Source organism: Euprymna scolopes, chromosome 24 (genome assembly GCF_053919585.1).
Source record: "Euprymna scolopes isolate OS-2025 chromosome 24, ASM5391958v1, whole genome shotgun sequence".
NCBI classification, from domain to species: domain Eukaryota; kingdom Metazoa; phylum Mollusca; class Cephalopoda; order Sepiida; family Sepiolidae; genus Euprymna; species Euprymna scolopes.
This window is the reverse complement of record NC_136505.1, coordinates 16612213-16635020: the sequence shown is the minus strand read 5'-3', so window position 1 is coordinate 16635020 and position 22808 is coordinate 16612213. Positions and strand designations below refer to the sequence as shown.

Here is a 22808-nt window from a genome sequence, read left to right as displayed (position 1 = left end):
TATATTGACTATAAACATAATCAGTATATTGCCTATAAGCATAATCAGTATATTGCCTATAAGCATAATCAGTATATTGCCTATAAGCATAATCAGTATATTTCCTATAAGCATAATCAGTATATTGCCTATAAGCATAATCAGTATATTGCCTATAAGCATAATCAGTGTATTGCCTATAAGCATAATCAGTGTATTGCCTATAAGCATAATCAGTGTATTGCCTATAAGCATAATCAGTGTATTGCCTATAAGCATAATCAATGTATTGCCTATAAGCATAATCAGTATATTGCCTATAAGCATAATCAGTATATTGCCTATAAGCATAATCAGTATATTGCCTATTAGCATAATCAGTATATTGCCTATAAGCATAATCAGTGTATTGCCTATAAGCATAATCAGTATATTGCCTATAAGCATAATCAGTATATTGCCTATAAGCATAATCAGTATATTGCCTATAAGCATAATCAGTGTATTGCCTATAAGCATAATCAGTGTATTGCCTATAAGCATAATCAGTATATTGCCTATAAGCATAATCAGTGTATTGCCTATAAGCATAATCAGTGTATTGCCTATAAGCATAATCAGTGTATTGCCTATAAGCATAATCAGTGTATTGCCTATAAGCATGATCAGTATATTGCCTATAAGCATGATCAGTATATTGCCTATAAGCATAATCAGTGTATTTCCTATAAGCATAATCAGTGTATTGCCTATAAGCATAATCAGTATATTGCCTATAAGCATAATCAGTATATTTCCTATAAGCATAATCAGTATATTGCCTATAAGCATAATCAGTATATTGCCTATAAGCATAATCAGTGTATTGCCTATAAGCATAATCAGTGTATTGCCTATAAGCATAATCAGTATATTGCCTATAAGCATAATCAGTGTATTGCCTATAAGCATAATCAGTGTATTGCCTATAAGCATAATCAGTATATTGCCTATAAGCATGATCAGTATATTTCCTATAAGCATAATCAGTATATTGCCTATAAGCATAATCAGTGTATTGCCTATAAGCATAATCAGTGTATTGCCTATAAGCATAATCAGTATATTGCCTATAAGCATAATCAGTGTATTGCCTATAAGCATAATCAGTGTATTGCCTATAAGCATAATCAGTATATTGCCTATAAGCATGATCAGTATATTTCCTATAAGCATAATCAGTATATTGCCTATAAGCATAATCAGTGTATTGCCTATAAGCATAATCAGTGTATTGCCTATAAGCATAATCAGTATATTGCCTATAAGCATAATCAGTGTATTGCCTATAAGCATAATCAGTGTATTGCCTATAAGCATAATCAGTATATTCCCTATAAGCATAATCAGTCTATTGCCTATAAGCACAATTAGTGTATTGCCTATAAGCATAATCAGTGTATTGCCTATAAGCATAATCAGTATATTGCCTATAAGCATAATCAGTATATTGCCTATAAGCATAATCAGTATATTGCCTATAAGCATAATCAGTATATTGCCTATAAGCATAATCAGTATATTGCCTATAAGCATAATCAGTGTATTGCCTATAAGCATAATCAGTATATTGCCTATAAGCATAATCAGTATATTGCCTATAAGCATAATCAGTGTATTGCCTATAAGCATAATCAGTGTATTGCCTATAAGCATAATCAGTATATTGCCTATAAGCATAATCAGTGTATTGCCTATAAGCATAATCAGTGTATTGCCTATAAGCATAATCAGTATATTGCCTATAAGCATGATCAGTATATTTCCTATAAGCATAATCAGTGTATTGCCTATAAGCATAATCAGTATATTTCCTATAAGCATGATCAGTATATTTCCTATAAGCATGATCAGTATATTTCCTATAAGCATAATCAGTATATTTCCTATAAGCATAATCAGTATATTGCCTATAAGCATAATCAGTATATTGCCTATAAGTATAATCAGTATATTGCCTATAAGCATAATCAGTGTATTGCCTATAAGCATAATCAGTGTATTGCCTATAAGCATAATCAGTGTATTGCCTATAAGCATAATCAGTATATTTCCTATAAGCATAATCAGTGTATTGCCTATAAGCATAATCAGTATATTGCCTATAAGCATAATCAGTGTATTGCCTATAAGCATAATCAGTATATTGCCTATAAGCATAATCAGTATATTGCCTATAAGCATAATCAGTATATTGCCTATAAGCATAATCAGTATATTGCCAATAAGCATAATCATTATATTGCCTATAAGCATAATCAGTGTATTGCCTATAAGCATAATCAGTATATTGCCTATAAGCATAATCAGTATATTTCCTATAAGCATAATCAGTATATTGCCTATAAGCATAATCAGTATATTGCCTATAAGCATAATCAGTATATTGCCTATAAGCATAAAATCAGTATATTGCCTATAAGCATAATCAGTATATTGCCTATAAGCATAATCAGTATATTGCCTATAAGCATAATCAGTATATTGCCTATAAGCATAATCAGTGTATTGCCTATAAGCATAATCAGTATATTGCCTATAAGCATAATCAGTATATTGCCTATAAGCATAATCAGTATATTGCCTATAAGCATAATCAGTATATTTCCTATAAGCATAATCAGTATATTGCCTATAAGCATAATCAGTGTATTTCCTATAAGCATAATCAGTATATTGCCTATTAGCATAATCAGTGTATTGCCTATAAGCAACCTGCAACAATGTGGAATTTCTGCTGAATGAACCAGGTATTTTTGAACATTTCGAACATCATAACACTTACATTTTTGTGTTTTCTGTTTTATTATCTACAAAAATTATCATTTTTTTTTGTCTGAACTTCTTTGTCATTTTTCTATTGTTCAAGTTTGTGAAGATTTTGCAAAATATTTCTTAACTTTGTTGATTGGAAAATTTTGTTTCGGATGATAACATTCAATGTTGCATTCTCGTTCAATAAAATAAACAACATTGTTTTATTCTTGTTCTCTTTGTAGTTTTTTAAGTCCTTTTACTCTTGATGAATTTAGACTTCTTTATTTTTTTTCTCTATAATATTCCATCACTAAGCTGACACTATTACAACACAAAAAGTAAAATTATAACATTAGAAAAACTAAAATTATAATAATACTAATACTACAATAATGGAAAAAATAAAATTATAATGACTCAAAAAATAAAATTAAAATAATATAAGAACTTAAATTATAATAATAAAAAACTAAAACAAAAACTAAAACTATAATAACACAAAAACTAAAATTATGACAACATAAAAACTAAAATTATGACAACATAAAAACTAAAATTATGACAACAAAAAAAACTGAAATTAGGACAACACAAAAACTAAAATTATAACACAAAAACTATAATAACACAAAAACTAAAATTATAACAACACAAAAACTAAAATAGACAACATAAAAATTAAAATTATGACAACACAAAAAGTAAAACTATAATAACACAAAAACTAAAATAATAATAATAACACAAAAACTAAAATCATGACAACACAAAATCTAAAGTTATACCAACACAAAAACTAAAATTATACCAACACAAAAACTAAAATTATGATAACACAAAAGCTAAAATTATAATAACACAAAAGCTAAAATTATGACAACACAAAAGCTAAAATTATAATAACACAAAAGCTAAAATTATAATAACACAAAAGCTAAAATTGTGACAACACAAAAACTAAAATTATGACAACACAAAAACTAAAATTATGACAACACAAAAACCAAAATTATTACAACACAAAAACTAAAATCATTATAACACAAAAACTTAAATCATTATGACACAAGAACTAAAATTATAATAAGACAAAAAGTTGTTGGATTTTGCTTTTTTAATTTTTGTAAATATTTGTACCATTGATAAAAATTTAGATTTAATCATGTTAGAATGTATTCATTTCTTTGTTATTGTTATCCAGATTTACTGCGATCTGCATGGACATTCTCAGAAGAAGAACATCTTTATTTATGGTTGCTCTTCTCTCCATTCTTGGAAAGTGTCAGATAGTGAAAACCCAACTTACAGAGAGGATGGCGAAGACACCTCGTATAAGGTAATTTGTTTCATGTTTTTAATATTTACCAGCTAAAAAGAGAGTTTTCTTTTAAAATATCGTACATGCAACAAAACTTGAAATTCATTTCAATCTTACCTCTTCTTGGAAAAATGAAACAATTTTGACCACCTTCTGTTATATAAAGTGCTTTTGTCTTTGTGTGTGTCCAGCTAAAATCAGCAACTACACAATACACAGCCACAAAGCTGATATATTCTTTTTCGACATTGCTTCAAACAAAATATGGTAAATTTTTGAAAATATTCATTCTTTTGGGATCACTAAAATTCAAATGAACATTTAAAGAAATTTTTTGTCTATGCACTTTTACACTGAAACTTGGACTAGGGTCAAAGAGTAGTATCTGTTCTGTCCTTTATCAGCATGGGGAGAATCTTTCTTGATTGAGAAGAAAAGAGGAGTATAGAGAAAGAAAGAAGTTTTAAAACTCTTCTATTGTTGCCCTACTCCTGGGCAACGCTGGATAATCATGCTGGTTTCTAATAAATTAATACGGGTTAAGCTAGTTAGTATCAAATTATTATTAAGACTATTATTATTAAAACATCTACTTAGTAAAAAATTATTATTAAGACTTTTAATTTGTGATACGTTTTGCAAAAGGGATATATTTGTGTGAAGTAGCTGAGTAGTTTTTGCTACACTTTCAAGTAGTAATCTGATAAGTTGCTTTACTGAACGAGTGTTTATAGTCGGAATTGGTATTTCTTAGCATGAGGTTTGCCACATATTTTTCATTGTCTCCCCCAAGTGTTTCTATCAGTCTGTATTATGGGTTAATCGACCAATCATAATCTCATAAGGAGGAAAAACCTGGATGTACTCATGGTCAAAATATCAGTTTGTGACTCTATAGAAGATTAATAATATGATGCTCCATGTCAAGGTTGCTTCATCTATATTTGATGCACTTTTGTACAATAGTTTTGTTACCTGTAAGTGTTTATGAGTGATTATAATAGTAGTGTTATAAGTTTAAATATCCGGCATCAAAGAGTGATTCATGTCAAATTTGGTCCAATAATTATTTTACCCTATTAGTATCTATTATTATTATTATTATTAGTAGTAGTAGTATTATTAGTTATGTCAGTATAATAGTTTTGATCCTTTGATGGCACACCAAGCACAATAGTAATAATTTTGGAATGTATAATTGTTCATTATTGGTACTATTACTAATAGTTATCTTATAAAAATGTAAGTCGGATTTTCAAACTTACACCTAAATAGCATTGTATCTGACGGATAGACATGTCTTATTATTTGGATTCTCCAAACTACTGTTCTCATCTTAAATGTTATTTCACAATGCTTCAGTTGATGTAACCTTTGATCTTGTGCAAGGACCTGTGGCATAGTGGATAAAGTACTTGGTAAAATTGAGTTGTAAAGTTACAATCTTCTGAAGGCGAAACTCGAAATACAATGGCAATTACTAAGAACTTTTATCCAATCATGGCTGATGGAATGAGAGCAGATTAAATGAAGAGCTCCATTCAAAATTTTATGCAGCTTTCCGAGTTTGACAAGATACACCTGAAGAAGGTCGGAAGTTATATCGACTGAAATATTGTGAAAATAATATTCAGGATGAGAACAGTACTTAGAAGAATCCAAATAATATGAATAATCAATCCTCATCTCAAAATTCAGAAAAATATATATTGGCGTTTACCTAGTCACTTAGTTACTGAATTCTTAGTTTGTGTTCTTCATAAACAAAATTTTGCTATTCAAATCGATTTAATCGATTACATACTATATCTAGTTAGAAATTTCTTTTGGTCATATATTTTTCTAGATATTCACTTTTATTGGATAATCAACAGTGAAAATGATTGCATTCTTTTCAACTGGCTAATGTAAATCATATCAAAAATTGTTTCCTACATAGTTATTCAGCTAGCATGGATTTTTTTCTTAAATTTTATCCACATTTTTACTTTTTTATTCCAAAATACAAAGCCAAAGTTTTAATGTGTTCGTTTTTTTTTCCATTCTTCATATTTTGCGGGAATTAAGAATCCAGCAATGTCAGTAAGACTTGAATAAATTTTCACTGAAAATCTGGTTTGTGGCCTCTTATTATCTTCTATATAAAGTAGAGCAAAATTTTTCTCGAGTAACATTGACTAGTGTAGCTTCCTAACCAAAAGCTACATATCAAAATCTATTTTGCTTTCAAACTAGACCAATTATGCCATATGTATCTTAATAAGTATTAATAAGTAGTCTATAGAAAGCTATTCTTTTCTCTTTCCTTCCTTGATTCTGTCACCCGACAGAATAGACAGAGGTGCTGTCACTTGTGTAAGTCACGTTTTGCATTACTTTCATCACATACAGATAGAGGATTGCATCAGCAGCGAGTTACCTACTTGAGTGGTAGAGTAATTCAACTGTTTTTCCAGCGATCTTGGCAACAGATTTGATTATAGTTATGGAAATTTTGCCTCGATTTATGTTGATGTTCAGAATTATGAAATGATACAAACAGCTAAATGCTAATTCGTATTCATACATTTCATAATCAAAGAACGCAATAATTGATACTTATAGAAATTAAAAAAAAACTTATATGGGGTTCAGAGGTGCGAGGAGAAGTTGAAGTGTAAGAAGTTTAAAATGGTTCAGTTACGTTACTTACTATCTTGAATCTATCAACATTATCTAAAACACACGCACGCACGCACCCCCCCCCCCGAGCCGGCCTTAGGCATAGACAAACTAGGCAACCACCTAAAGCCTCAGATTGGTGGGGGACTTGCACAGAAATCATAAGATAAAAAAATTATGTACATAAAACAAAATATAGGATTTTTAATATAGGTGTGTAATATCAATGCATATGTACGTGTATACTTAGAGTATAGCTATAACCCTTCGGATAGTATTGACTATTCCAATTACTGTTGCATCAGGGAATAGAAGTTTTTCTAAGTTGAAATTAATAAAAAAAAACTATATGAGGACGACAATGACGCAAGAATACCTAAACAATCTGGCAATGATATCTATCAAACGAGATTCTTGATTCTTCACAATTTATTCAGCACTTTGCTGCCATCAAAGCACGAAAAGTTGATTTTTGTTGAAGATGACATCTGAACAAATATGTTTGCATAAATTTCAATTATTTGTTGATTTAGTTATAAATACATCTAGTTTTTGATAAATTGCATAAATTTATTTTTTTGGTATTTGTATTTTATTTTTTTTTATTTCATTTTTTTTTGGGGGGGCACCAAATTCACTTTGCCTAGGGCCTCCGATTACCTAAGACCGGCCCTACACACACACACACACACACACACACACACACACACACACACACACACACACACAAAACGAGTTCATGTTGAGCCCCTTAGCATGAAAAAGTATGCAGGGTTTAAAGTTGTTCCCCTAGGACTTCATGAACAATTGAGGGCAGAGCAGACTGGAGAGAAGGCAGAGTCGGCCATGACATTTGAGATGTAAACACAAATGTCTTGTGAAATTGTAAGTCTTCATTGTACAGTCAGTAGTTTTTAAACCACCAGCAGCACTACAACCCCCACCCCCACCACCACCACCATCATCATCATCATCATCATCATCATCATCATCATAAAACTTGTAAAATATATAAACAAAGTCTCATTTAGTATTTCATGTATATACGCTTGTGAAATTATAAGGTGATATAATGGATTGTGTATATATTTTCAATATTTACTTCAACAGTGCTCAATATGTAAGTAGAGCTCAGTATGAAAATATTTATGGAAAACTATGTAAGCTATACAGAAGTGTCCAGCTTTCATCTCAGCAGGAAATTATCAGTTAATTGTATGGGTGTTAGCAATTGTTTTTATATCTAAGAAGCTTGTAATTATACTAACCAACCAGTTTATTTTTTTTCTATCTATCTATCTATCTATCTATCTATCTATCTGTTTTTCTATCTATCTGTCTGTTTGTCTATCTATCTATCTAATGTTTGTATAGTTTTAGTTTCTTTGATGTAAATCCACTGAAACTCCTGTGTTTACCAAAAAGTGCTTGTTGAATGTACATAGCATGTTTATACTAGTGGGTAATTGTTACGGCTTTACCTTATCATTAGCTACAAAAAAAAAAAAAATTCTTCGTTTCTTTTTCTCTCTTAGTTTCCCCTCTCTGTCCTGCTCAAAGTAAATCTGACGCCCTAGTCCACAAATTCCAAAATTTCATCATGACAAGTTTCAAGAAAAAATACACGATTAAACCCGGTTCTCCAACTTCCAACGTAGACCCCTACTACCATGTCTCCTTCTCCAACATCAGGGGTCTACGTTCTAACCTTCCAGAGGATGAAACCCAATTACAGGAGACTAAACCAGACCTTTTATTTTTAAGTGAAACTGGCATTGGACAGGCTATTTCCCTAGAAGAGTTCGCAATTACAGGATACTCTAACTTAACTTCTAAATCTGACCCCCAAGATCGCCATGGGCATGGAATATGTGCCTATATTAAAGATAGCTTTCCATGTGGTAGGGACATCTCCAGGGAAGATCCTAACTTACCCTATATGTGCTTCCGGGTTGCTTTAGCTCACACTACTGCATTTATATTTACTCTCTATCGCCCCCACAACAGTGGAGTTACTATCTTTCAAAGCATATCTGAGAAAATTGACCAAGTCCTATCTGCTTATCCTTCAGCTAACATTCACATATGTGGAGACTTCAATGTTCACAACGTCGAATGGTTGACCCACTCAAACAAGACCGATGATGAGGGGAGGTTCTGTCATGATTTCTCCATTGCCTATGACCTCACTCAGATTGTTCAGGAACCCACCCATGTGCCCGAAAATGATGGCCAGTATGCGAGCCTACTAGACCTTTTTCTCACGACTTGCCCTGAACTATGTTCAGTTTCTGTTCTGCCGCCTCTTGGATCTTCCGACCACTCTGTTGTATCAATTAAGATAAAAATGAAATGTAATAAGTCCCCAGACGTACCTCTCCACCGTACAGTATATCGATACACTAAGGCTGACTGGGATAGCTTCCGTACATTTATATCTGATCTACCTCTGCATTCCATGTTTAAAAAGGATGTGTCCTCTATAGTATTAAACCTGACGGAATGGTTAATTGTAGGTATTGACCGTTTCATACCCTCTAAAAAGTTTCAGCAAAAACCTAACAGCCAGCCGTGGTTCTCTCCAGAATGTGCTGCTGCCATTGCGCACAGAAATCACTTTTTCCACTGCTTCAAACGTAATAGATGTATGGAAACTAAAGCCGCTTTCAGGACTGCCAGCAACCATTGTAAGAAAGTAATAAAGAACGCAAGAGAGTTGTATGCTCAATCTGTTAAATCCAAAGTAGCTGAGCAGCGGCTTGGTTCCCACCAGTTTTGGCAAATAGCAAACAGAATCCTGAACAGAAGCGTGTGCTCCATCCCAACTATTATCAATGGACCTGAGGTAATCTCGTCAGCATCAGACAAAGCCACACTCTTTGTCAAGAACTTTGCAGCTAATTCTACCCTTTGCGACCAAGGCCGCCAACCCCCAATATTTCCTCCTGTATCAAAAAACACACTATGTGATATACGTATATCTGTACGTGATGTTGCCAAGCTAATCAAAAACCTTGATTCCAGTAAAGCAACTGGCCCTGACGGTATTCCAATTATAGTACTCAAAAAACTTCAACCTGAACTAGCGCCCATACTTACAAAACTGTTTAAACGTTGTCTTAAGAAGAATAGTTTCCCATCTCCCTGGAAAATTTCATCAGTATGCCCTGTATTTAAGAATTCAGGTGATCGCTCATCCCCCTCTCAGTACAGGCCAATAAGTCTCCTGTGCGTCATGAGTAAGTTGCTAGAATCTGTGTTAAATACAGAAGTCATCAACCATCTCAACAAAAATAACCTTCTTAGTGACACTCAATATGGTTTCCGTTCTGCTAGATCTACAGCAGATGTGCTTACAGTTATATCGCATAGGATTAGCAAATCTCTCGACGGTGGCAATCTTTCTAGGGCAATTGCTCTTGACATATCTAAAGCCTTTGATAGGGTATGGCATAAAGGTTTACTTCATAAGATCGCTAGCTATGGTATAGCTGGAAAAGTCTTCTCAATTATTAAATCATTTCTTTCTGATAGATTCATAAGAGTAGTAGTTGAGGGGCAAAAATCAGAAGCTCACAGTATTAATGCCGGTGTCCCTCAGGGGTCCATCCTGGGCCCGACTTTTTTCCTGATCTACATTAATGATCTTCCAAATCATATCCTTACATCATTTGTAGACATTTATGCTGACGACACTACCATTTATGGTAGCACATCTAAGACAGTAAACGACCAAGTTCTCTCCAATTCTCTCGCCTCTGATCTTGAGCACGTTGTACAATGGGGAAAGGAGTGGCTGGTTAATTTTAATGCATCTAAAACCAAGCTTCTCTCTTTACATCATCAACATTCTAATCCACATCTGGCATCAATTGAAATGAATGGCTCTCGTCTTCAGGAGGCCTCAAGTTTTGACAAGCTTCTTGGCTTGAACATTACTCCTGATCTTAAATGGAACACGTACATCAAATCTGTTGCCAAGGCCGCTGGAAAAATGGTGGGATCTTTCTATCGATCCGGTAAATATCTCACTGCTGATGCTATTCTCTATCTATATAAGAGCCAGGTACGTCCAAGGATGGAATACTGTTGCCACATCTGGGCAGGAGCTGCTAGAAAGGACTTGTCCTGCCTTGATAGAGTTCAAAATAGACTTCGTAGCCTCGTAGGAGATGTCCTTTTCTCTTCGCTGCAACCTCTATCTCACAGAAGAGATGTTGCGAGTTTGTCTCTGATGTATCATTATTTTCATGGAAAGTGTTCGACTGAGCTTCAATCTATGGTCCCCCCTCGCCAAACTTTCACAAGAAACACTCGTCTAGCTGTAAACACTATCAATAATTCCCCCCACTCTTTATCTGTGCCTAAACCTAAACGTAGATTCCATGAACAAAGCTTCTTTCTTAGAACTGCACGCCTGTGGAATTGTCTTCCGTTTTCCTGCTTTCCGGCTGACTACAATATGGTTGTCTTCAAGTCTAATCTAAATAAGTTCTTGATGAGCCGTTCCATATAAGTTATCAAATTTACCAAATTTTCATTACTAATGATTACTATATTGTCCAATTTCTACAGTACACTCTTTAACCCTTATCCTTGAGTGGCCTCTTGGCCTTGATAATGTGGTGATGCCTTTTAAAAAAAAAAAAATATATATATATAATTTTGTGTATGTGTTTACTATATAATTGTGACATGGCCATGACCATCTGTCTTCTGTGTGTGCACATGTGTGTAACAGTCATGAGTATGTGTGTTTGTGTGTGTGTCACATATAAGAAGACCTCAAGACATGTACCTTTTTTATTGTTTGAAGAAGTCTTTATTTGGATTCCATCATTGACAGAGCCACCTCGCATTGCTGAATCGATTCAGATCTTTTTTTCTTCTTTGTTCGTTTTCTCATCTTGCATCAAGATCCTCTCTAACTCTGGCGAACTCTAAAACTCGAATTGAACTGTCTAGCAAACGCATGTGCATCCCCTATTTATTTTAAGGTGTGTGTAGGGCTGTAACCGTTGTTAACTAGCTTGTACTCAAAATACACTCACTGACCTGTCTCGTGAGCCTTTGCTGTATGTAGGTGTATGCATTGTCAAGGGAAGTCAATGGATTTGATCTATGTTAGCCTCGACCCTTTGACCTCTGTGCACTCAACTTGATACAAACAAGTTGCGTTCAATCCAGTACCGCGTTAACCGCATTACTGACACACAACAGTGCCTTGTTTTAGAGACATCGTTTCATAAGGCCATAATATTAACGTTAGAGCTAAACTCAAGAATGTAAAATTATTCATATGCAGAAAGTTTTATCTAATTCAAATCAAGAAGGGAATAAATGGAAAAGAAACAATGAAAAAACAAAAAAAAACTCCCTTAAAATAAAAACGAAATTTACTTATGAAATTGTTGATTTTCTAGCAACCATATTGTTTTGTTTTCTTGTCTGCCTGCCTCTCTCTCTTTCTCTCTCTCTCTCTTTCTCTCTCTCTCTTTCTCTCTCTCTCGGTCTATTTATGTGTTGCACTTTCACAGTTATGGATGAGTATATAAGCCATTATACAGCCATGTCATCATCGTGAGATTCTTTTCATTTGCTAAGAAACTTACTTCGACACCGGTTTTTTATATAAAAATTTTATTTAAAAAGAAATCTTCAGAAAAGAAAACATCGGAGAGACAAGTTATTTACGCAGAAAAGAAAAAGAGTGAGACATTGTACCCCCCCCCCTCATTGAGGACAGCAGCCAGATGCATCATTCCTCTTTAAAATCTAACCAGCTAAGAGAGAGAAATTCCCCATCCAGAAGTAAGATGGCTTTGTTCAATTTCACTCCTTAACCTTTAAAAATGTCATTCGAACCCTTATGTTCGAACACGGTTTCTCATTATATAATATGTGAAATCAAAAGCGGAAGAAGAAAGAGGAAATAATTTATCTACAAAATACATGTTGGGGTGATTTTGTTTTATCTGGTAACTCTTAACAAAAGCTGTAAATGAAGATTCGTACGACCCAAAGTCTTAGTTGTATTTACAACAACTTTAATTATCGATGTTCCCCCATTGTAAAGCTGCATGCTGGTCTTAGATTTTTACTATCAATATTTTCGGACAGTCTCCCCTGCTCAAAGCCATTACAGTCAGTGAATCGTCTCTCCCTCTGACCGCCAACTTTTGACTCATTTCTATGTGTCTCTCTAAAAACCATCTCCTCCTCTAAATGACATAATCAACACGTATTACTACAAGACCATTCCCTAATCTCTGTCACATAGTCACTTATTAAATTCTTTCCCTTCGCCAAGGGAACTATTTTAATGTAAATATTTTCTCAAATAAATACCTTTTTTACTTCGACAACCTTCTTTCAGTTATTCAAGCAATTTTGTTTGTTATCGAAATATTTCTAACCTAAATACTGACAATCGCCCATGCAGCAAGCTAACCGGTATTTTGTGGGAACCAATAATATAACAGTTGCATTAAAAAAAAATGATCGAAAGAAAATTACAAGATGGTGACATCTTCATTAAAGTTGCTAATCTGTACAGAGTGGAATGATAAAATTATCGCCCTAGAAAAGATGACATGATTCCATTTCCATTTGATGAAACCTATTTTATTTTGTTGTTGCAGACCATCTACTAGTTGGCCAGTTGTGTCCAAATCCCGAGAGCAATAGGAGTCTTCTATCATGTCTAAAAGTAACACAATATTCAACGAACGAGATCGGAAATGTACAGCTGTATAACTCCTTCTCCTTACTGATCCAAGTTATGAACACAGTATCTTTGAAAGTCAATAAGAAAGTGTACCTGGATGTACTGAAGAGATTGGTGATCCCCTGGTGCAATCAGGTGGCTGCTGGCAGACCCTGGGCATGACAGCAGGATTCGGTGCTGGCCCACAAGTCCAAAGAGACCCAAGCTTGGCTTCAGAAGAAGTACTATGACTTTGTACCCTGTAAAGCTACCGTGTTGCATTCAACTTGGAAGCAGAACAGTGGAACAGTGTTCCACAGGCGGGCAGATTTGGGAAAACCCTTTGTTCATGGAATCTGTGTTTAAATTTAGACACAGATAGAGAGTGGGGGGAAATTGGTTATAGTGGTTGTAGCTAGTAGATTGTTTTTTGTGAAAGTTTGGCAAAAGGGAACCATAGATTAGAGTAATTAACTTTTCATGATCAAATTTCAGTGTCAGCGAGACATTAGATGTACATATGATTTTGGAATGCTGCGTCTTGTGATGTATGCGGCAGTCAAAATATACCATCGTTTTCGATCTGAAGCCGGATCCATAGCATCATTTCAGTTTCTTTCCATTGTAATCAAATCTCACTCGATTGTTTGGTTCCAGTTCATTTTTGGTATTCATCTTTTCTCATCAGGGTTCCATATCTGTCATCATTGTTTCTGGGGACAATCTTAGGGTATGTCAGATCCAGTATAGACATCGTTTACAGATTATTGTATGATTCAATAACTAGCAAGACATTCGCCACCATAAAAAAAAAAAACAACAAAAAACAAAAAAAACCCCAAAAGCAGTGTATCAAATTTTTGAGATTGTATCATTTCATGAAAGAAAACAAAATTTTACATAACATTAATTAGTCAGATGATATTTGTCTGAGAATAATAATATTCAATTTAAATAAAATAAATATGTATTATATACGTTTGAAGCCAAAACAACGCATTATTACAAAATAAACAGACATTTATTTTGTTTGAAATTTATATTGAAATTCATAAATAAAAAAAAGAAAGAAAGACATACTGAAGATGCCGCTTTGCTTCAAAATATATTTATGAATTTCAATATAAATTTCAAACAAATTAAATGTCTGTTTATTTTGTAATAATGCGTTGTTTTGGTTTCAAACGAATATAATACATATTTTATTTTATTCAAACTTACCCAGCGCTTCTAAGGAACAAAAATCTTAACGTGAATATTCTATTTAGTTTTTAATGGCTATGAATGTTAAATCCAGGTCTAATTTATCATGGTAGTATTGCTATTAAATTATCGACTAATAAATTTTTTATCGTTGTTTACATTCCTTAAATGTTGATTTGAAAAAAAAATTTGAATTCAATTTTGAATTTTTTTTGGGTTTACTTTTAAAGATAAACTTGACGCATAGTAATGAATCACGCAGAACACAGAATATATACGGCTAGTGATTATTATTATTATTATTATTATTGTTACTCACTAGGAGTTTTCACACAGGCCGTCATCAAAGAATTTTCTTTGAAAACAAGTCTCCCCAGATTTCCAGTACTCACCACCTCTTTCAATAACCTTTGCAAATTAGTTTGCATTATTGCAATAGCCGTTTAGTATTGATTCCTAATTGGTAGCGACCATTGATTTTCACTGGAGTTTGGGTGGCAATATACCCCTCCTTAAGGTCTCAGTCCTCTTCTCACTCATCCAATAGAAGTCTGATTAGTGCTTTCTCTTCTTGCTCTTTTCATCCTCCTTGACCCTCCTCACTTATTTGGTGTGAAGCCAGTTTAAGGTGACACTAAAAAAAAAGGTGCATTATTATTATTATTATTATTATTATTATTATTATTATTATTGGGGTGCTCAGGGAGTGATTAGTACCTTTGGTAAGAGGGCTTGCCATGTTCTTTTTTAGGACAGCTCGTCTGCTGATGACTGTGCACTAGTGGCCCACACAGAACAAGACTTGCAGCAGATGCTGGACAACTTCTCTGAAGCATCCAAGCTCTTCGGCTTGACGATCAGTCTTGGAAAGACAGAGGTGTTCTGCCAGCCTGCACCATACTCCTACTTCCCTCCCCCTACCATGACCATTGACGACACACCACTTGCCAATGTGGAACATTTCACATATCTGAGGAGCACCATATCCTGTGATGGCTCTTTGAACAGAGAAATTGACATTAGATTAGCAAGGCAAGTCAAGCACTGGGCAGACTCCACAATTGAGTGCTCAACGAACACAACACCAGCCTATCTACAAAACTGAAGGTCTACAATGCTGCGGTTCTTCTCTCCCTCCTGTATGGTTGTGAGACGTGGACACTGTATCGCAGGCCTCAGCAGCGATCGCAACAACTGACTTCTGATGTCCCCACTGTTCAAGACTTTGTGCCTCTAGGCTGGGGTTGCAGAGCCACCTCCGTATTCATAGATGAGATGCAAAACAAAACCGTCATCATCGGATCCGATAGACAACCGTCATTATACTACTACTACTACTACTACTACTACTAACTTATTTCATTATTAACAACATACTCATAGCCTCTCATCTCTATATAAAGTTAAATATGTTTATATGTGTGTATATATTGGTATGTAAAATATTCACTTATAAAATGACTAACCAATCGTTAAAACTTTTGGAACACAGCTGTGATGCTTATGTATGTGTGTGGTTATATTTAGTGTAATACAAATGGGGTAAAAACGGTCTGGAAGCCCTTGCTAGAAAATCCAGGTACCTCCAATTTTTGTGAAAGTCTAACAATAGTTATTAAATACGAATTAATAAATATTCCCTAAATTTCAGCGTCTTTGGAAACATTTTTAAATAGTTCTTAGCGAGTGAGCACAATATAGGCATCATTTCCCATTTGAAGATCCAAATATTTCAGGTTTGCATTTAATTTGATATATAATCATCAGACATTAATGAAGCATTCAACAATCCCCACCACTCTTTATCTGTGCCTAAATCTAAATGTGTATTCCATGAACTAAGCTTCTTTCCTAGAACTGCCCACCTGTGGAACTCTGCTCCACTGGCCCGCTTTCCAGCTGACTACAATATGGTCGTCTTCAAGTCCAATGTAAACAAGTTCTTACTGAGCCATCCTCTTAAATAATCAAATTTTGCCAAATTCTCACTACCAACGATTAATACGCTGTTGTCCAGATGATTACTATACACTCATTGACCCTTATTCTCAGGTGGTCTTCAGCCTTAATAAGTAGTGACCCCCTTGTAAGAAAAAAGATTCCCTTAATTTCAGTTTCTTCTTAAGACTCCTTAAGCTAAAGCCTTAAATGTTAGACATTTTCTAGAATTACAATCATGTAATGGATTTTAGTATCATTATATCTTGATTCTAACTTTCGTAATGGAACATAAAAATTGGTGCCAAATTGTTCTGTTGGGGGGGGGGATTAATTTTACCCAGCCTGAGACAAATGTTCAAGTTATTTATAAAGTTATTATGTAAATCAATAAATGTTTTCCATTTTTTATGTGCTTGTATTATGTCTGAATCAAATGTGACAGTAATAATAACTTGATAAACATTACCGGGCAGTGCTGACTAGGAACAGCTAGTTAAACCTAAACATTTTATGGTCATTTGTGCTTTTATTTAGTTTTTTCCAGTTGTTTCATAAAATAAATCGATCTCGTATTTGTTTGAAATCCGCAGATTCTTCCATATATTTTGGACCGAGTGGCTCCAGCATTTTCCTTACAGGACACAAAATTCCAAGTGGAAAAAACCAAAGAAGGGACAGCTCGGGTTATTGTGTGGCGAGAAGTTGGGGTTGTAAAAAGTTATTGCATGGAGAGCACATATTGTGGATTTGACCAGGGAATATACAAGGTAAGACTCAGTTTAGAAAGCATCATCTGTATAAATAAAACAGCTGATGTACGTGTGTGTTTATGTATGTGTGTGTATATATGTGTGTGTATTTTTTTTTTTTTTTACAAGGTAGTCACCATTTATCAAGGCCCGGAAGCCACTCGGGGATAAGTGTATATGTGTGTATGTGTATGTGCGTATATGTTAACATTTAACCTATAAACTCTCAAACTACTGGTCACATAACACTGAAATTAACAGGAAATAGTAATTATACACCAAGGACGGTTTATACCAAGTAAAATCTTTGTTTGGATGGATAAATAGCACAAACAAAAATACGTCAGCAAGTTAAAATGGAAAATGTTCATTTCCATTTGCTGACATGTTTTCATTACTTTTTTTTGCACATTCATGGCTTGAAGTGGTTTAATTTTAAATCTTTCTTATCTATCTGCCGATAGATCAAACTGTAGGGAACATAGCTGGAGTGCTAAATGTTTTGATTTCAATTCTAGCTGATGTCATCCAAGCCAATTTTAAAAAATCTTTTTAAATCAATACTATTGTAACATAGTGTGTATGGCAAAATCAGCAGAGCTGTCAGATAGCTGACTAATGAGAGTATTAGCAGCAGCAGCCGCCGTCTTAGCACATATGCAAATTAAGCAAGTGTGCATGCATTGATGTCACGGGAAGGAGGAGAAAAATAGGCAGAAAAAAGGATAGCACAAGGAAAAGAAAAGTTCATGTTGGGGAAGATAAATATGGGAAATCAACTTTAAAGACGCTTTTAAGGTTTTTCCTAAAATGGGAATTAAAATGTAAAGATACCTAATCAAACAAATTCATATTTTTATTTTATTTGCTGTTCTTTTCTACATAAAACTTTTTCTTTCTTTGTCCATTTGCAGAATTCTCATGTCAGTACGCATCATCTACATGAAATGGGCCATCGATTCTGTGAGTCTGTCTTACAGATCACGCGACCAAATATCGAAGTCGAGATGAGAAATAGCTGCATGGATTCATCATCTTTTTCTTTGTCTGAGGAAACCAGTGCCAACGTTAGCAGGTAAAAACAATTTTTATAATTCATTGTTTTTCATTATTTTTTTATTATTGTTTTTATTCATTATTTTTTTATTATTGTTTTTTTTCATTATTTTTTATTATTGTTTTTTTAATTATTTTTTATTATTGTTTTTATTCATTATTTTTTATTATTGTTTTTATTAATTATTTTTTATTATTGTTTTTTTTTCATTATTTTTTATTATTGTTTTTATTCATTATTTTTTATTATTGTTTTTATTAATTATTTTTTTATTATTGTTTTTTTAATTATTTTTACTTATTATTTTTTTTCATTATTTTTTATTATTGTTTTTTTTTCATTATTTTTTATTATTGTTTTTTTCATTATTTTTTATTGTTTTTTTATTATTTTTATTATTGTTTTTATTCATTATTTTTTATTATTGTTTTTATTAATTATTTTTTATTATTGTTTTTTTTTCATTATTTTTTATTATTATTTTTATTCATTATTTTTTATTATTGTTTTTATCCATTATTTTTTATTATTGTTTTTATTAATTATTTTTTATTATTGTTTTTATTCATTATTTTTTATTATTGTTTTTTTATTATTTTTATTATTGTTTTTATTCATTATTTTTTATTATTGTTTTTATTCATTATTTTTTATTATTGTTTTTATTCATTATTTTTTATTATTGTTTTTATTAATTATTTTTATTATTGTTTTTATTCATTATTTTTTATTATTATTGTTATTAATTATTTTTTATTATTGTTTTTTTCATTATTTTTTATTATTGTTTTTATTCATTATTTTTTATTATTGTTTTTTTAATTATTTTTACTTATTATTTTTTTCATTATTTTTTATTATTGTTTTTTTCCATTATTTTTTATTATTATTGTTATTAATTATTTTTTATTATTGTTTTTATTCATTATTTTTTATTGTTTTTTTCATTATTTTTTATTATTGTTTTTTTTCATTATTTTTTATTATTGTTTTTATTAATTATTTTTTATTATTGTTTTTATTCATTATTTTTTATTGTTTTTTTCATTATTTTTTATTATTGTTTTTATTAATTATTTTTTATTATTGTTTTTATTTGAAATTTGCTCAGTCACGTATTCCTGCCTCAAATGTGATCTCCTCTTAAAGTCTTTATTTTCCTACAAGTGAAGTCATTTCACATGCTTTTTTATGCGTGCGTCTGTGACATGTTACCCTCCTTAACATGCTGAAAAAATTCTTTCACACGAATTTAGAACCTGCTTCAACGTGAAATAAAAAAACACAAGAAAACTCAAGTTCACAAAAAATGAACAAATTAATCTAAAAAAATGTCCCCTCATTTTACTTTTCGTCAGAAATTTCTTTCTTTTCTTTTTTCTTTTTTTTCTTTTCTTTTCTTTTTTCTCCATTAAAAAAGAAAAAGAATTCCAACATATTTCTCTAAATATGTAAAGACAACGTTTTAACACGTTGAAATAGGAAATTTACTTTTATATGTGTCCATGCTATGTTGAACAATCATTCAATCTATTGTTTCCTCCTGCTGATGAATAAATTTTCGACTAAAGTTCTCATTTTTACAAGAAAGCTTTAAGTAATTCAGGACATCCTAATGAAATCATATACAAACGAAATTCTTCTAACGATAGACTTGAAAGAGACTAGCATCGTCCTTTTTGTGATAAATTTTGTTATATTTGATAAAAGTAATAGAATTTTGTTATATTTGATAAAAGTAATAAAATTTTGTTATATTTGATACAAGTAATAAAATTTTGTTATATTTGATAAAAGTAATAAAATTTTGTTATATTTGATAAAAGTAATAAAATTTTGTTATGTTTGATAAAAGTAATAAAATTTTGTTATATTTGATAAAAGTAATAAAATTTTGTTATATTTGATACAAGTAATAAAATTTTGTTATATTTGATAAAAGTAATAAAATTTTGTTATATTTGATACAAGTAATAAAATTTTGTTATATTTGATAAAAGTAATAAAATTTTGTTATATTTGATAAAAGTAATAAAATTTTGTTATATTTGATAAAAGTAATAAAATTTTGTTATATTTGATAAAAGTAATAAAATTTTGTTATATTTGATAAAAGTAATAACATTTTGTTATATTTGATAAAAGTAATAACATTTTGTTATATTTGATAAAAGTAATTAAATTTGTTTCTCATTTAAAATGATTTTAATTTTTAGGTTTGATTTGAGCAATGAATCTGGGTGTACGTTGAGTCAAGACGAAGGTCTGCATTTTGAAGGGCTCCGTGGGTACCTGTTGGGTGAAAACTGTGATGCAGAAGAGGAGGAAGAAGAAGATGGATATGCAGATGAAATCTATGCAAGCAGTGGTGATGAGGAAAATGCGCAGCAGGCGATGGCTGTCGGCTGGTGTGATGGAAATGCATGCAAATCGTCACACAACGCGAGAGACTATGACAATGAAGTCGATTTCTGAAGATGACTCCGTATTTTCGACACATTTCTTATTCTTCCAGACATTGCCTTGCTTTATTGCATTCCATGTTTTCCCATAGTGCCTTTCTCTTTTCCTCCTCCTTTCTCTTCTTTCTCTCTCTCCCACTCTTTTTTACTAGCACTCTAGATACCCATCCTCCTACTTCCTTTGTCTTTCTCCTACTCCCCTTCCTCCTTCATTTACATATTTTCTTTTTTTCATCTCCTCCATTCTTTTACTCCTCTACACCTTAAATTTTTCTCACCTCTAATACCTCTACCTCCTCCTCTTTCTTCCAAATCATTTTCTACTCTTCCTTCTACTTTGATTTTCCTCCTACTTTTTCTCTTGAACCTTCTTTAATTTGTTTACCTCCTTCTTGCAAAATCTTTTTCTACTTTCCCTGCACCTTCTCTACTTTTTCTCTTACCTTTTTCTCCTCAACCTCCTTTTATTTCTCTATTTCCTCCTCTTCCTCACAAATATTTTCTACTCTACTTCCTCCTACTAACCTTTTCCTCTTTTCTGATCTTTTCTCCTGTCTTTTCTTTCCCAGTTCTACTTTTCCACCCTCCTAATATTTCTCCTCTCCCTTCTCCATTTATTGTCCTATTTATTCTTCCTTCTCCCTCTTTTTCCTCTATATTTCCTTCTTCCCAATTTTCTTACATTCTTTCTAGTCATCCTCCTCTTTTTTAAAAATGTCTTCCACCCCTTCTCCCCATTTTTCGCCCTTTTCTCTCTCCTCTTTCTTCTCTTTTTTTTCTCACCCTCCCAACACCGCTTCTTTTTTTCATTCTCCCCTTTTTTTCTATTCATCCTTATACTGTTCGCCTATTTACCCCCTCCCCTTCTCTTCAGCAAAATCACCATTATTTTATTTTTCACCTTTTCTCTTTCTTTTTTTTAATCCAATTTTTAAAATTCTGTGATGCTTTTTTTTTTTTTTTAAATATATTATTTGTTTCCTCCAATTCTTTCGGACATTAAAAAAAAAAAAGAAATTATTTCGGAGAAACATTATACCAAACAACTTTCTATTCCCCCCCCCCCCATCTTTCTCTTTAACAACTTCTCAAAATTATATTCGACCACAACTTTCTATCCCCCCCCCCATCTCTCTCTTTAACAACTTCTCAAAATTATATTCGACCGAATAATTCTCTTTCCTTTTATTTATTATTCAAACAAATATGTATATCTGGACATTATTTATATGTGGACATTACTTTGTCAACGGGTACAATCCATGTTAATGGTTATTAATATTTAAATAGCCTCATTTTTTTAATTAAAAATAGTTTTAAAAAACTGTCAAAAAATATTTGACCTTTTAAAATTTAATTAAATTATTATTTTAATTCAGCGAATGAATGTATCGTTGACATTTTTTTTTAAATTAAAATATTTTATACTTGCACAAGTTTACAATTTTTTGTTATTCTTTGCTGAATCCATTTTCAATTTTGATATTTTAACAAAAAATTTATTGTACTTATTTCGATGTGTTGTTAAATACATTGGTATTATGAATATTCGATAAGGTAAAACGTCTCCACTCTGCAAGTTTTCTTGATATGTCCAGAAAGAAACCAACATTCAATAAACATTCAATAAAATGTATCCATATGAATGGAAAAAAAAAAGAAATTAAATGAAGAAAAAATATTTGTTCAAACTCCTGCTTTCCCACGACTAAATTCAACTGAAATTTTCCTCCGTCCATTCTCTCTCTCTGCTGTCAAAAAACAACAACAAAAAAAAACTGCCGTTGTGCTTCCAACTCGTCCTTTTCATAACAGATTCTGTCCTCTTGTGCAAATCAATGCCACATGTATATTACCGAGCCTCCTATAAATGAAGATTTTTCTTTGTCTTTCCCTCCCTCATTTCGCCATCCGACAGGAAAGAGAGATCCGCACC

General features: G+C 32.3%; 1 protein-coding gene across 7 annotated transcripts in view; it reads left to right on the top strand.

Annotated features, from left to right (window-relative positions):
- The window catches only part of LOC145246606 (cytosolic carboxypeptidase 1-like), a 331801-nt gene extending 309971 nt beyond the window's left edge, over positions 1-21830 (top strand). For all 7 annotated transcript variants that reach the window (XM_080108270.1, XM_080108268.1, XM_080108267.1 and 4 more), the window contains 4 exons: positions 3977-4111; positions 17195-17371; positions 18268-18428; positions 20627-21830. In XM_080108270.1, coding sequence (XP_079964396.1) covers positions 3977-4111; positions 17195-17371; positions 18268-18428; positions 20627-20885 — 732 coding nt within the window. In that variant the 3' untranslated portion in view covers positions 20886-21830. The remainder of the gene's footprint in view (positions 1-3976; positions 4112-17194; positions 17372-18267; positions 18429-20626) is intronic.
- Positions 21831-22808: the final 978 nt, after the last annotated feature.